This window comes from Dufourea novaeangliae, unplaced genomic scaffold (genome assembly GCF_001272555.1).
Source record: "Dufourea novaeangliae isolate 0120121106 unplaced genomic scaffold, ASM127255v1 scaffold78, whole genome shotgun sequence".
Lineage (NCBI taxonomy): Eukaryota > Metazoa > Arthropoda > Insecta > Hymenoptera > Halictidae > Dufourea > Dufourea novaeangliae.
The window spans coordinates 2,369,110-2,385,922 of NW_015373959.1; the positions used below are offsets into that span (position 1 = coordinate 2,369,110).

At 34.8% G+C, this 16,813-nt stretch overlaps 1 protein-coding gene across 1 annotated transcript; it reads right to left on the minus strand.

The window, feature by feature from the left end:
• Positions 1–6,292: 6,292 nt before the first annotated feature.
• On the minus strand, positions 6,293–16,578 carry LOC107186418 (translational activator GCN1). Its single transcript, XM_015574279.1, is given in 13 exon segments — positions 6,293–7,150; positions 7,235–7,456; positions 7,551–7,804; positions 7,992–8,227; positions 8,229–8,362; positions 8,426–8,770; positions 8,846–9,482; positions 9,569–11,054; positions 11,135–14,948; positions 15,036–15,375; positions 15,474–15,669; positions 16,382–16,484; positions 16,564–16,578. Coding segments are annotated over 13 exon segments (7,911 nt in total). The 3' UTR covers positions 6,293–7,021.
• Between the last annotated feature and the right edge of the window lie 235 nt (positions 16,579–16,813).

The window sequence follows — 16,813 nt, forward strand, 5'->3', positions numbered from 1 at the left end:
ATTCCTTCCCCTCATCGCCCTCCAGTCGCTTTAACCCCTCCCTCTGCAATGTGTGAGCAAGAGAGGAGTTACTCCAGTGCTACTTCTGTCCTTCGATCTCGCTTCATCCCTACTATAAGACTGCGCAGTCTATTATACACATATGTCTATGGCTCTAGACTTCATGTTAGAACACCCTGACAAGTCCTTCCTCATTTGTACAGACTCTCTGAACGTTTTACAATCCCTCAGCAACACATATTCCCTATACAAAAACAAATACATACTATGTAGACACCAAAAAGAAATTATCCAGCATTACAGATGCCAGCCTTCCGCCAGATGCATCACATTATTTATATACATATGTATATAGGTACCCATGCACGTTGGACTTGCAGGCAATGAAGAGGCTGATATTCTGGTGAAGGAAGCCACTTCTAATTTGCCTCATCCACTTTGGAAAATTCCAGCCCAGGATTTCAACGAGCTATATAAAAAGGAAATGTTGGACAGATCCTTCAATCTTTGAACTTATAAAGCATATCCGCTGTAAATGACACGCCGACTGGACAAAACTATTTCCAACAATTCTTTTCTATAGACACAACACCCTGGTTTCAACGCTACACCTTAACAAGATCCATGACTGTTTCAATCTGGAGAGCCCGTTCAAATCATTACAACTTAAATGAGTCCTTACATAAAATTAATCTTGCTAGCAGCCCACTGTGCCATTGCCGTCTCTACGTGCAAAATTTAAACCATGTGATATGGCAGTGCTCCCTATTAGAACGTCATCGAACTAAATTAATTAGAGACCACATACGATGTGGATGGCAACTATGTACACTGACGAGCAAACTCGGCTTCCGCTAGGGGAAAAATTAACGTTAATTTGGCATAAATTTCTCAGTAATTCTCGATACCAAGTGGTATTGGAGGTCCTTCCATTAGAGGAAAAAGTAGTGTTGAGAAAGGGCTTCCTACCATGCTTGTACCACTTGGTATTTGGATTTACTGAAATTTATGCCAAATTAACATTCGATTTAACATTTATTTCAGTACCTGGAATAAATTTACTAAGTGGTAGGAGCCTTTTCTTCTACGCCGCTTTTTCCCCTAGTGGAAGCCGAGTTTGCTCCTAAGTGTACCTTTATCACTTGATATGTTCCTTATTCCTTTTCGAACCTCGCATGAAAGAGCTCCAAAGAATTAAAAAATTTCTACTTATTTACACCAACATTATCATTTAAAATAACTAGACTGCCTCATGTTATATGCAATTCTTCAATCTAGGCTAAGCTTCACTGTATACATATACTTGATTAGGATATTTACTATGTTATGTATATGTATACATATATGTTCTGGTGTATCTACATAGATCCATGGACTTGAGTCAAGCCTGGGGTCCTTCCAATACATACAATACAAATACACATTTCTTGATTTTGCAGTTTTCCCGCGCTTTTTCGGTTTAAATTTTCACGCGAAATATAATCCTTTCTGAATATGAAGTAGTATATAATAAATATTGTTATTTATTATATAAGACTATTATATTATTAATAAACAGAACGGCTATGTAAAGAATTGTTAAAAACAAATTGGAATCTTTTCGTTAGAAGAGATTTCAACAGTGGTTTATATTTCATAAATGTTCAAACGTGACTTTTCAAAAAATTGAGATTCATTCGCTAACAGCGAATTGTGCCTCATTGCTTATATACTTAATCGCATAAAGTTTTCTACTTTTTTAATTACAGCTGACGTATTATTGGTCTTTAAAGAACTGGGAGCTGCAAAGATGATAGATATTATAGCATTAATATGCCCTGGTGTTAAAGATCCAGATAGTGGTGTTATCATCAACATTAACTACGAGGTATGTAGTAAGTTGTGCATATAAAATGTTGTCTGTTTTCAGTGGTATATTTTACTCAATTGTAAAGAATTTCGTTAGTTAACCCTCCAGTGTTCGGATGAAGAGTACTCAAACGGAAAAACGATATTCTTATGGGTCCCAGAAACCCAATATATGTATACAGTACCGGACAAATGTATTCGGACAAAGACGTTTTTGTGTTTTTATTTGTTATATTATTGGTACAAGAACGTCCTTTTATAGATTGTTTACTACATATTAGTGTATCGCTAGCTAGCATACAAGCCACACGGTAATATCTGCGTCTTACTACGAGTAAAATAAGTTTTATTTGTATTCAATTGGACAAAAGTATTCGGACGTTTCATTTGTAAGTGTAATTTATGATCTAAATTTTGAATACTTGTTAATCTCGTTTTTATGTTTTTATTTTACTCTTCCTAGATTGGTACGAAGGCAAAATTTATCGAAATTTATAAAGGAAAAAAATTATAAATGTTTTAAACGGCGATGAAGCATTATCTGATGTATCGCGACGTTTTGACATTACAAAGCAAACCATGTATAGTATTAATAAACGATTTCTAGAAAGAGGCCACTTGGACAATTTATCCAAGTCTGGACGACCAAAAAAAACATCAATTAGGCAAGATAGATAAATACGAGGGTTGTCGGTGTAAATATATTTATACGGAATACTCCTCCAAAAGTGGCAGAACATTCCTCCTACTACAATACAGAACCTTTTGAAATCTATGCCTAGAAGGATGCAAGCAGTTATTGATTCTAAAGGTTTTTCTACAAAATATTAAGTTATTTCATCGTTCTGTATCGATAAATTTGTAAATTGTCCTTTATCGTATAATTTCTGTAATATTTAACACTTGTCCGAATACTTCTGTCAATTAAATTTTTGTTTGTTTCAAAATATATTTTTTATGTTAGAATTCGTTAAATTTATTATTATAAATTATTTATTACCCTTTTCTCTATAAACCAATCAATTAGTTGAATGGTAATACATTGTATTATTCATAAAAATTCAACAAATTTATTTGTCCGACACTGTACGTGCACTGGAGGATTAAATAAGTATGATTATTTACGCTTCACAAGGAAATGCACGTACATATGTTCATACAATTATTATTAAAAACCTAAGTTGATGGAAGTAAAGCAGCTAATTGTTAGAAAGCATTATTAATTGTAGTTTCTTTGTTAAATGTATTTTTTTGAAATAATCTGCACCAAACCGTGAATAAAATTATATAGAGTTTATCTGAGTCTGACAAAATTTTGCACTGTGAATACACGGAGAGATTTTAGCCGAATTTTGTCTTAATCCATCATCTGTTTTCAATTTCATTGAATATTTTTAAGTAGTTTTACTGCTAAAATAAATAGCATTTCTTAAAAAGTACAAATTAATCTCCAACATACCATGAAAATGATGGCTATTGTTAATAATTTTATTGTTAATAATTAATAGAAGCGACATTTCAATTTGCAACAACCTAATATAATGTTATGGTAGCATTTTTTACGGGAGGACATGCATGCACACAGAAATCAGCTACCAGTAGTTTTGAAAATAAAATTATGGAAAAGCTAATTTCTGGAACAATGCGGAACATATTATCCAAAATTTTTTAAAATATTTAAATTAATAAGTTTACGTAATATGCATTACTAAAAAATAATAATTTAACGATGCAAAAATTAATGATAATATAATCAGTGATACGATAAATAATCATTCTTCTTGCTGTCACATATATATAGCATAGGTGTAACAAGCTCACCATATAGGATGTTGTGTATAGTGTACAATAAAATAATGAAATGTTACAGTTATCCTTTCTCGAATTTTACGAAATCATACTAGAGGCAACCAAACAGTTACTTTGCACAAGGAAGGCAGCAGAAAATCAAAGGAGACACAACTGTGAAGAAACTGTGTCCCTAAATAAGGGAACTAATAATATTTCATAATTACTATTGTATTATTTAGAAGAGTTAATTATGCATTAATTAAAACAACTTGTTGTTGTAAATATTTTGTGAATTATATTTTAGAAATAACTTAAGAAAATTAATTTTATCTTATAATTAGATACAAACATAAATCAAACGGTGGACGCAGTGTAGTTCCGAGAAACTTAGGAAAAAGCGTGAATTAAATTTTCATGTAATATCATCAACTAGATCATGGTAAATTACTTTCTAGCTGAAATTTTAGAAATGTTACAAATTGATTCGTCAAAAACTGTGCTATATGTATGCATGAACGCTGAAGCGACATATATGTATATATATATTTTATTGTTATTGAGAAAATCTAACTATTGGTAAAATACGTTCGTTTATCAGTACTATCCATTGCTTACATTGCTACATTGGCTGATTTTCAACTCAAAAGAATTTATTTTTCAGGAATTATTTATGTACATAAAAGAACCTATTATGCAATTGACTATGATAGTGCCATCTATGACTTGAAGTTTTCGCTCGAGCCACATACACACCAAATAGTTGCCCCTGTTTAATATTTTTTTTCTATCTTTATTAGTTTTTGAAATATTTAATACAATAGGTTTTGTCATCCAGAAATCTGGGGGAGGGGGGGGGGCTATTTTCACCACATGAATATCTGCCAATTAAAAACATACGTGTATAATATTTTTCGATACTCTACCTCTGTGCCATATTTAAACAAAATCGAGGATTGTCGATTGGGTGATGTTCCTTGTAAGTGCATTTCAAAAAGCGCATCCTAGTTAGAAACTTCATTTTTCAACTACGATAATGAATGAATATACTTTTTTAGTGCATTGTTCTATTTGTATCACGTACATTCATGTATACACAATTAACAAACATAAAATCATTATTCAGATGCGATAAATAAATTTTACACGCTGGGCCATTGTTTTACCTCCAGAACACAACCTTTTCAATCGGCCCTAAAACATATAAGCATCGTCAAGTTTACCGTCAGATTACTTAAATATTTCAAATTATATGTATATATATATATATATTTATTTACGATACGTTTGCTGTATGAATTCTCTTGTATTTTCAATTGACAGCTCAAGATTAACGACGATCTATACCCACCATACTGTTTAATTACCCCACACTTTAATTTCTCACGTCTTCGGACAAATCTAAAAATTTCACAGTCTCTGTTTCTCGAAACGGACAACCAGTTGGTATGGCGGAGAAACAGAAAACAACTTGTAAGAAGTTACAAAAACTGAACAGTAAACCTACGTGACTCGTACAATGTTGTTACATCTTAAGTATCATAATACTCTCGTTAACTATACGAAGGGAAGAAAGTGATTTCTATTAAAGCTATTAATTAAAATATACTTGCGATTAAATATTAAAAGTACCCAGTAGTAAAACTAAACGAACAAAGGCGTCGGATACAAAAACAAAAATGATGATTTTTGCGACAGGTACAGATAGGAAATCGATCCGTTGACCATCATAAAAGTAAAAAATCGTCAGTGGCAGTTGGCTCTCGTTACGGCCACGGATGGAACGGTTCAGTCTTAAGCGAGCAGTAGCGGAATATGTTGGTCATCGAAACGAGCGAATCCATGGCATATGATTGCGTGGCAATTTATATAAATAAAACATGGATCGTCCTTTGCACGTGTAATCCGATACGTTCACGTGACGAATCTCGGGGCTCAAAAAGTCAGAGGAACAACAAAACGCGACCAGGTCGCTTACAAGATGTGATTCCTTCCGCCTAAAATGCAACGATTGCGCGTTACTTCTGGTCCATCATATAATCGTCTGTTGGCGCCTTACACGGAACGTTAATAAATATATTGTTACAAAATCGAGATGTATGACATTCAAACTATCTCACGGAATTAATAGATATTTGTTGGGGGTTTTGAGATATTTTTATTGCAAAAATACTGCTCAATCAACAATGGTAGATCCAATCCGTTTCGCACATGATGTATGGTTTGCTACCATTGTTTTACTTTATCCTTGTACTCTCGATGAATTACGGTTAACAGTAATTTTACGATAAACAGTATTTTTTAAGACGTACAGGAAACAAAAAATACAAAAGATCCGACTTGATGTTGTAAGAGCAGGTGTTTATCCAGCATTCGAAATCTTACATAGAAAAGTACAAAGTACCTACGTGTACATTTTCTCGATAAATTATAACGTATAAGAGGAAGTATATACATAATGCATATAGTCATGTATTATGAACAGTGATTGAACGAATTGAACAGATAGGTTTCGTGTCGAAACCGAGTTACAATCGAGGTCGCAGACGCTTTGATGGCAGATCTAGAAGTATCGCGTCAGTGTGGTACGGCTTAAGCCGACTTAATAATCTCTACACGTAATTCTAAAACATAAACTATATACCGATGTATATAACTACAATACAAGACAGCGCATCGCGTTTATACGACAATAGATCGTCTCACTATTAGAATCTTCGACGGCGAGTGAACATTTTGCTTAGTCCGCTACTTTTCAAATTAACAACAGGTCAGCGTTCATTTCTCATAAAACATCTAACGTCCGTGTGATTCCGCTTAAAAATGTTGGCAAATCTGTATGAACATAATAATTTATTTTCCATCGTAATACTTGCTGAACATACAAAAGGACATCGCGTACGAAAAGAATGTATGGTAAATGTGCACTATTATTGAAGTTTGCTTCGTTTCTTAAATCATCTTTGTGATTCTGATGTTTAAATTGGTTACGTTCTTCTGCGTTATTACTTTCTATTGTTCCGTTTACATATACGTGCTTTTCTTGGGACAACTGTAGTACAATGACAATTAAACTGTGTACAATCATATCATTAATAAGACAATCATACAAAACATTTTGCACAGAAGTATCTACAGTTACGATTCGAACTATTTGGTATGCGGGACACCTTAGTTTAAGTAATTTGAATTCCACCGAGTGATTGTAACGTTTTACGTTATTTAATTGATTATCGAGATACAATGTTGAGTGATCTAATTGTTTTATAATGTAACTAGTACACGAACAGTAAGTCGCTTTATAAAAATCGATTGAATATTGATGGATAGTATTATTATTAGAACGAGTGCAGCATGTAATGAGCCCCAAGACGTACAATATCTCTCATGTGAGTAAAGTATCGTCTAATTCTTCCATTTTGCCTTCGGACTGCGAAAGAACTTTGCGCAACACTTTGCTGACAACATCCGATAAAGATTCTCTTGCGCCGGCGTCCAAGAAGGTCATACAACGCTGTAAAGTATGTATATTCCGATAAGAGAAACGAAAATAACAACTCTGTTTAAACTTCGAAATCTCTTTAAAGATCCCACTTACCAGATATTCTTCTTCACCTTGTCTCAGTCTAAGAACTGCAATCAGAGCAAGTTCGCTGTTGGCTTTTACGTAACCATTTTTCTCTTTCGTACCATTTACCAACATTGGTAAAAGTGACTTAAGTAATTCTGGTGACATCTTTTCAGGTTGTATGTTACGAGCCAGATGAATGCAAACTCTGGCCAATAATTGCTTCACATCATTGCTATTATTGTTCATAGACTATAATCAATTTCATATGAAAATTAATTATCCAAAAAATCAAAACGAGCATTTCTAAAATATTAACGTTTAATAATTCGTTAAATATTCTTACCCTCACAAAAGGCGATAAGATTTGTTGAGGTATAGGTTGTCCTTCATTCACAAGATATTGGAACAAATAACCACAAGCTCGTATACCATTCATAACTATTTGTACTCGATCCGCCGCTAAATACGAAAGTATAATAGCACAGACACGATCCTTCTCTTTACCATTATATACTGTTGTTGGTGATTCCTTTAGCGCGACGAATAACGCCACGGAACGTCCATGTCTGAGCATCCAGTCAACACTAGCGTCATTACCTATAATTTAAATGATACTAAAAGGAAACTACATAAATTGAAGGTTAAAATTTACGAAAAAAACTTGTTAGAGTAAATAAACAATTGTTCACGACTGGATATTTCATTTGCAAAGCTTTAAATAGAAGGTGGACAATAAACGTAAATTTGTAATTTTCAAATAAGAAGAGACGTTTGAAAAACTTACATAATAAATGATCATTAAATGCAACGGCAAGTTGGTCTGGGCTAAGCCATCGTATCAGCGCTCCGAAACAGCCAGCCACTGCGTTTCTCGTAACATCTTCCGAATGGCCTAGCATGCTAGTTAAAGTAGCAAATACCTGTTTCTTCATCGGTTCTGTCATTTTGTCACCAGCAGGTGTCAGTACACCTCGTAAAGCTTGTAACATTGTTTCCCTGAACAACAAAATTTTATTTGAAATGACGTGTATGGATTACAATAAGATTGCTCAAAGCATAGGCAGCTTTCAACCTCACCTGTCTGTTACTGTCATTCAATGCTCTCAAGAAAGTGGTTTGCAGTTGCGGTAAAAATTGTTTTAACATTACTCCGACCTAACAATATTGCACTGTTATCATCTTTTTACATTCTCTTATATTATTATGTGACTAACTTACTTTGCCAAGCAATATTGCAAGTGTCTCCAAAACAGCTGCTTTAACGCTCCAATTGAAACGATCTCCAAGAATTCGAATTAACGGTCCAGTAATATGTACAACGCTTGGTTGCAACGCCGATGGGCTAGTTAATTTTATAACTTCACCTAGTCCTTGAGCAGCCTGCTCTTTTGCTTCCGGCAAGCCATTTAATATGGCTTCCCTGAATACTGGAAGAATTGGTGTAATTCCTTTCGGTAAACAAAATCCGGGTAATAATTCTTGCCCCTTTAAATCAGATACTGCAAACCGAACGGCCTGTCTAATGTCTTGTACATGAGCGATCTGTTGATGTGATGATAGAGTCTAAAAATAAACGTCGAACATTGATATCGATAACATTAATTAAAAATTATACCTAAAATAATGACTTTTAGAAACCTTAGTAACAGCTGTAAGTGCTTCCCAACTCATTTGCAGTACATCTTTGTCATCATCCGTGAACAAATGAATAAGACCTCGTAATAACTGAGGGACATACTGACTATAATCTGCGCGTGTATCTCGGCAAAAAGCACACAGTAAAGTGGCAGCACTTCGTCGTCTGGATGGATCTTCTGCTCTAGTAGCCTCCATTAATTGATCCATTACCGTCCGAACACCAACTTCATCGGTAACAGATAAAATGACCGCTTGGCAGTATTCTAATTCTTGAACTTCATTAGGTGTTCCTTGAGCACTGGAGAGAGCAGTTAATAAAGCTGGCAGAATTTTGTGGAGAAACCTTGTCAATGCTTCACCCGCAACACTCGCCAGAATTGATAATGCTTTTGTATTAACCGGAGGAGTTGTTAATTGAGGTACTAGATATGGCAGAACAACTCGAGATTTGATCGCCATTACTTGACGCAAACCGTCTAACGTATTTTCTGCTTCCGCTGGATCTGATGAGTTCAATTGCGTTAACATTGCTGGTAGTATGTCGTCTAATGCTCTAACACCCACAGTTGAATGTAAACCGTCAAAAGTTTTTGCTGCTGCCTGTCGAACTTCCGGTAAAGGATCACACAACGCTTTTCTAAAATAAATAATATTATCATTCGCTGATTAATTACTTAAATTATAGTTTTAATGTTTATTTTACGTAAAAATAAAATCACTTACCTCACTGTTGGAACCAAACTGATCACAAAATTTAACACTGTATCTTTATTTCTGCTTGCCATAATTTCAGACAATCCAATACATACACCTTGACGTTGATCGGCTTGGTCGCTTTGAAGGCCCTTTTCTAAAATAGGTATAATCTCTGGCAATACCCTTTCGCCTAATTTTCTAACAAGATCTCCTAATGTGCGCGCTGCCACTTGTCTTTTATCATAACTTGTACTAGCCAAACAACCAAGCAAAAGTGTAAAAAGTGTCGGTAATATTTCCCTCAATGTTCTTGGAGTATTCGTTACAACCACTTTCCATACATGAAGAGCAGCTTGACGTACCATTAATGCTACATCTGATCTACCCATGTATAATCCAGCCAAAACACGATTCCGTCTTTCCGCGCCAAGAGCATTAATAATGGCGTAATGCGACTGTTCGGTTCCGAAATTATCATCTTCACTAGCTGTTTCTGTTGACATTTTTCCCGAAACACCGGAAATTCGATACAGTAAATCTCCAAGTAATTGCACCGATGAATACCTAATACGCCAATTATCATCAAAAAGACCCTTCTCCAATTCCGGTAACAGTAACATAATCGCAGAGTCGGCATAAAGAGTAACAATGCGCTGACCTGCTCTAAGCGCAGTTTCACGTACATATTCGTTTTCATCAGCCAGAGCTTTCAATATAGGATTAATGATCTGTCCGATGTAAGGTGTAAATTCTGTTGTAAACGCACTGGGCATGTAAATGAACATCATAATGTAACCATCCTTAACATGGGGGGCTATATCCGTTCTTTCAGCTGTACTAATAATCTCGGGCATAAGTTTGTGAAGTTTCTCAACGCCGAGTCCTCTTACAACTTCTGAAAGACCTTGTGCGGCACCAGATCTATCTACGCTACTTGTTTCAGATGTAAGTGTTTGCATTAACCAAGGAAGCAAATCTTCGAAACTGGATTCACCCATTCCCCGTACCATGGCACCCAATGCTCTTGCGGACACACTTCGCACTTCTGGTACAGGATCCAATAAACTCGTCTTTAAGCCAGGAATAATGGTTGGCAGATACGGAGATAAATCTTTCTGATCAGTTAATGAATACATATTTCCGATGATTTGCGCAGCCATTTTCCTTGTTTCTGTAGAACGATCTAAAAATGCTCTTTGCACCACAGGCATAATAAGAGCCAATGACGGAGCATCGATAAAATGCACAAATTGTGTATCCAATAACGTTTGGAGACAAGTTGCTGTTTTATGGGATGGATCTTGTAAAGCTTTCAACAAGACTGGCACAATAGCTTGAATCTCTGGATTACGAATTACACTTCCAATAACTTTAAGAGCCTCTGCACCAGCCTCTTGAACTTTAGTATGTGAATCACTAAGTACTTCAATGAGTTTTGGAACTATGCTTGGTAAACAACTGCTTAGTTGCTTTGGAGCACAATATGCCATTGCACCCAACAATTCGACAGATCCTTAAAGAATAAAAAAAATTACGTTACTTTTAAAATACAATTGGTACGTTGAGCAATATTAATAATTACAAATCACCCACCAGTTTTAGTTCTCCATGAGTCTTCTTCTAATGCCGCTAGTAAACTCGGAAGAACAAGTTTCACTCCATGTGCAGAAAGTTTACTCATAACTACTCGAGCTGTATCGTCGGTAGCGGCTCTCACATACTGACTTGAATCTCCGAAACACAACAGCAAATGCGGTAGTACATGAACAATATAAGGTTCAAACAATCTGCCAAGCATTGTACACAACATTTCAAATGCGAACAATGCTCCTTCTCGATGCCTATAGTTTTTCTTATCCTGAATGGCATTAGTTAATGTGGTCATAATATCAAGCTGTTTTAAGGCAAGTATTCCCATACCCTTGATTATACCTGCCAAACCATAAGCTGCACCTTTACGCTCACCGTATTTGTCCGACTTTAATAACTGATCTATTAAATTGTCCACAATTTTTGGGGCGTCTTCCTTGATGGACGGCACAAGATGCGGCAAACAATTGGCCACAGCCTCTTGGACTTGTTGTGATGGAGTAGAAAGAGCCGCGATCAAACGCATAACTATTGGTTTAATACGAGGATCATCTTTATCCAAGTGCCTTGCTAACGATCCCATAAGAATAACCACCGATTGTTTGATTGAATCAAAACTGCCAATCTTTGGGGCTTTGTCCATGAATGCTTCAAAAATGGGCAATAAAAACGTTATGTTTACTTTGCCCTGAAGATCAACAACAGCTACAGCAGCAGTTAACATTTCCGTGCGAACAGCATGATTTCTATCGCCTAAGCCGGTCGAAACAAAGAATTGCACAAGTTTAAGTACTGTTTCAGCGGTAAGAAGAGGTGCCAACTGAGCCAATGCAAGTGCAACACCTCGTCGAGGACCCCAAGTATCAATTGGTTGCTCAACCACGCGACCAAAATCGTTTAATTTCGGTGGAATCATAGCTAATTTATCTTGATAAAGTTGCAATAAACTATCCAATGTTGATGGTACCAAATTGGGGACGTTATTCAAACACTGTGCCAAAGCACAAGCAGCAGCTTGCTGTATAGGTTCAACAGGGTGTTCGATATCCTGAATAAGTTCATGCGCAAGAACATCTGCACGCGCTACTAAATTTGCTGAATGCCATAATTCATGAGCCAGAATTTTATTTTCATCGCAAAAATCAAACCTGGCGACCCATATTCTTCTAATAATGTGAAATAATTTTATAGGTTCTTCCTTTTGAGGTGGAAAAGCATCTTTTACGACTGATAAGGCTCTTAGGGCTGCATCTCTTATTGTAGGTAAAGAATTTTGTAAAGCTCCAATTAAAGAATCTATGTCCTCGTTAGTTGCTAATGTAGTACCTGGTTGGCCACTACCAGACTGAGCAACATCTATTAAGGTTGCAACAGCATGCGTTTGTACTCTTCCAGTTGTTATTTCCATCATTTCGATTAACAGATCGAATATATGTTTACGTGGAAGTATTCGAGGATGCCTCATACCTCTTAAATCAGAAGAATTTTCTCTCTGTTTGGCATGTTCCTGTATTATCTGTAGTCCTTGTACAATCATACCATCATCTTTATAAGATAACAATGTTTTCTTTATAAATGGAAAAATGTAGCAAAAGGCAGGAGCTGTGAATAATTTCCTTTGTTTTATCGTAATCGTGTGTAAAAGATTTAATGTTCTCTTTACAGCTGTATCCAGGTGTTCTTCTTCCCAAGCTTGGTCTAAGTCGCACTGTGGTTGTAATTGACGTAACGTAACATGTGACACTAAATCACTTAACGTTGGATTACTGCCGATCTTCACTGTACTTTTCAAGCGAATAAATAGATCGGACATTGCAGGAGCTGCCAATGGTGATTTCAAATTTTTTAATATTGGCGGCAAAAGATCTTTCAAATACAAAGAGACTTCTTGTCCGTTTCCTTTAACTGAACATGTAACCAGAGATACAACATTGTCTATTCTACTTTTCAATTCAGTCAGTTTTTTACGAATTGCTGTTTCTTTTGCCATTTGTACTTTAAGAATTTCTTCTTGTTTAGGTGTTAATTTTGGCTCCTTTATTTTCCCCTCCTTCTTCTTTTTTTCATACAATTCCCGTCTAAGTTGAAGCTCTTCTTGCTGTTCTTTAAATGAATATGCTTTGCTCTCTCTTTTCATATTCATTGAGTTCAGAATATCATTTTCATCAATTACTGGCAATGCACTCTTGTCATACAACTCTCCTTCTGGAGTGAGGTATGTAAAATATTCATCTTTAGTTACTTTTAAAATCTCAGGGTCATCGAGCTTACTTGTAACATTTGATACTAATGTAGGTAATATAATCTCTGGTACAATCGATACCACTCTTATTAACGCATTTTCATAACTAGCAACAGGTTTGAAATTTTGCACCAGTAATTTTTTTATTTCACCATTAAAAGAGCATAAAAAATCTTTTGGTACAAGATTATAATTTTTCGCAATTTTAAACCACAGGTTTGGCATCGCCTTACATATCGCAGGGTGATGCGACGGTATCAATGCATCCCTTGTCATTTGCATAGCCGGTAATTCAAACAAAAAGGAACCTGAACAAATAGCAAGTAATCCATCCGCAAGACACCTGCCAGTTATTTCGCCAGTAGAAGAATCGTCTTTATTATCTTTATCAGTTTCTGACTTCATTTTTACATTTTCTAAAAATTTATCATATTCCATTAATAATTCTTGCGAGGGTGTGTTACTATTTAAACCGGTGACAATTTTTTTCACAAATGGAAAACAGCGTTTTCGAATGTTAGACTTCGGAGCTGTCGCGCAAATTACAACCGCTTTGTAGACACCACTCAGAGCTTTTTCATTTAATCTGTCAGCAAATTCTGTAATAAGTCTTTCACAAAGTAGCATAAGATGATACAAAATATCGTCCCCGCATGTTGTTAAAAATTTTTCTGAAAAGAATATTTGGTCATTAATGGCATTCCACAATATGTTCTGTTTATCATTCTCCACTTGATTGGCAAGGACAAATTTCAGTAGCAAATGAGCAGCTACTAAACCTTCTGTAACTGCGGCTGGTTGTGTACTTTGCTGTGTAGCTCTCATTATTGATTGTATGAGTACTGGCGTTATTGTTCCAGAATAAGAAGTTACAGGCGCGGAAAAGAAGAGTTTAATGTAAGCAGTACGCACAGCGGGAGTGGATGTCTTGGCACCCATTCCTTCTTTAAATGCATCTATTACACTTTTCGGAACATAAATTACAAATTTGATGGACCATAAAGCCATCATTTCAAGAGCATGAATTAAAGTTTTCTCATGAACTTCGGTTTCCAAAACTTTTATGAAGTGTTCACAAGCTGTTTCAGCCAATCTTTGTACACTGTTGCCCGAGGCTGCGTTGTAACTAAGATTACCAGCACCTTGTAAAACAGAAATCTTGTGTGTTGTAACAGTGAGCTTTCCTTCTGATCCATGGAATACAGCAAATACAGATGTCAGTAAATTTTCCAAAGCAGTAGTATCTGAACATTGTAGAGCAAGTCTACGACAAGCTCCAACTGCCTCCTCTCTAACTAAATCTTCTTTAGAATGCAAATTCGCAAACAATCCTTTACTTATTTCTTGGCTATACTGACTCAAGTCGAGACTTAAACCACTGAGAATGTGACCAACAGATTCAATAATAATTTCTGGATTCCTTAACATAGCTTTTTGCAAAGCTGGGAGTAATTGACTCTTGAATTCGTCGTGAGTTATTCTACGCAGAAGAGGTACAGCAGTATTAACAACGTATAGATCTGGTTTTTTCTTGCAACTAATAGTAACTTTTATAAAACCGTCTATAATGTTTGCCTGTAAAATAAAATCAACCGTTTGTTATACTACTTATGTTACTTATACAGCAAGTCGAAATATCAATTTAATACTAAATAAATTTACCTTCAATTTTCCCACCAGTTCAGTTTTCTTGGCATTTACTAAGTATTTAGTAAGTAAACTAGCAAGAACAATTACACCATTACTAACTTCCAATTTAGCCAGTGTTTCTACGTATGCTGTTTCTATGTCTTTAATACTTGACCACTGATATGCCAATAATGTATATACTTTTTCTACTAGTTTCTTATTCCTGGATGCCAAAGCTGCTGCACTTAAATCAGCTTGTGCCACAATCAATTTTGGTAAATCTGTATTAATGCCTGCATTGTTTTTATACCCATGTAAAATAATTAATGTGGACCACTTTAACGCAAGATATGCAGTTAAAGCAGTATTTAATCTACAAAATAACATTTTTTAATAAAGTTTATTAAGTAAAAACTTATAAATGTTCAAAGTATATATACACTGTAAAACATTCATACACAAAATACATACGTAGGAACTACAGTTGTATGCCATGTAGCCTGTTCTACTATCACATTTGTCATGTGCTTTACTGCAGTTTCTGATTGCTTTTGTAATAATTCCACAATTACATTTTTCACGTAAGATTGGGAACCTGTATCCTTATATCGATGTAATGTAAGAGACAAGGTTTTGCAAATTCCATTGACAATCTTGTCACTGATGCCTAAAATATCAAAATAACATTGTTTTAAATGGAATGATCACATTTTAAGCTTGACTATTTAACATTCATGCAAATATAAAGATAAACATATATTGCATCATATTTCAAATTATGATGTTTCTACTGTTATTAACATGTGTTCTACATAAGATTATGTAGTACATTATAAGGGATTATTTAAAAATTCAAATACAATATCCTTCTGATTCCCTTATTTTCTAATATGATTTTAACATTTAACTTCAAGACCATGTTTTACTTATGTAAATAATATTAAATATTAAATGTAAAGAAAATTATTCAATAATAATTCAATAATAACATATGAATTGTATATATTACTAAAACAAATCTTTAACAAATAGTTTATTGTGTAACAGGTAATACATAAGTGATTTAATTTCTATTAAGGTTCATGTAGTAAATGTCGTTTTATGACATTGAAGACTTTCCATAATTGATATTTAAATTTTCAAACACTAAGGATATACAAATTTTCTATATAGGGACGGTAGAAATTGAAATCTATGCAATTGAAAAAAACAGTATTGTATATTCATCTAACTTGAACTGTGTTAGAGACGATTTCTTTTTATGTGTGATTAGTGAATATTTATGAGAAAAATCATTATCTCCCATGTACATGTGAAAATACTTTGAATCAAAAGAAAGATCATTTTTTATCAAAAATTTATCTATTATCAGTCCTTACCAGGGTTTGACAACACATTGACGACATTTTGCAGAATCTCTCGCCGCTCGGTTTTGCTAGCGGTTTGAATACGATTTGGCAGATCTTTCAATGCTTTCGCTAACTGCAACAAAACCAGTGGTTAATAATCAGTAATTATGAGACAATAATACGGTTTCTCAAGTGCAACGTGACAAACTCACCTCAACATCCGCCATATTTCTTCAAAAACCGGACTGGCTAAAGCGCCATCCTTTACAAAATTGTTATTTCTTCGAATTACGTATAGATTATATCAAATCAAACGCAATATACGTGCTTATATTTTACACAACTGTTACATTGTAATATATAACATCAGATAACATCAATTTGAATAATGATATTTATACAAGTTGCAAATTAATGATGTAAATATGTAATTTAAAGTTAAAATTTCTAAATCCTTAAAAA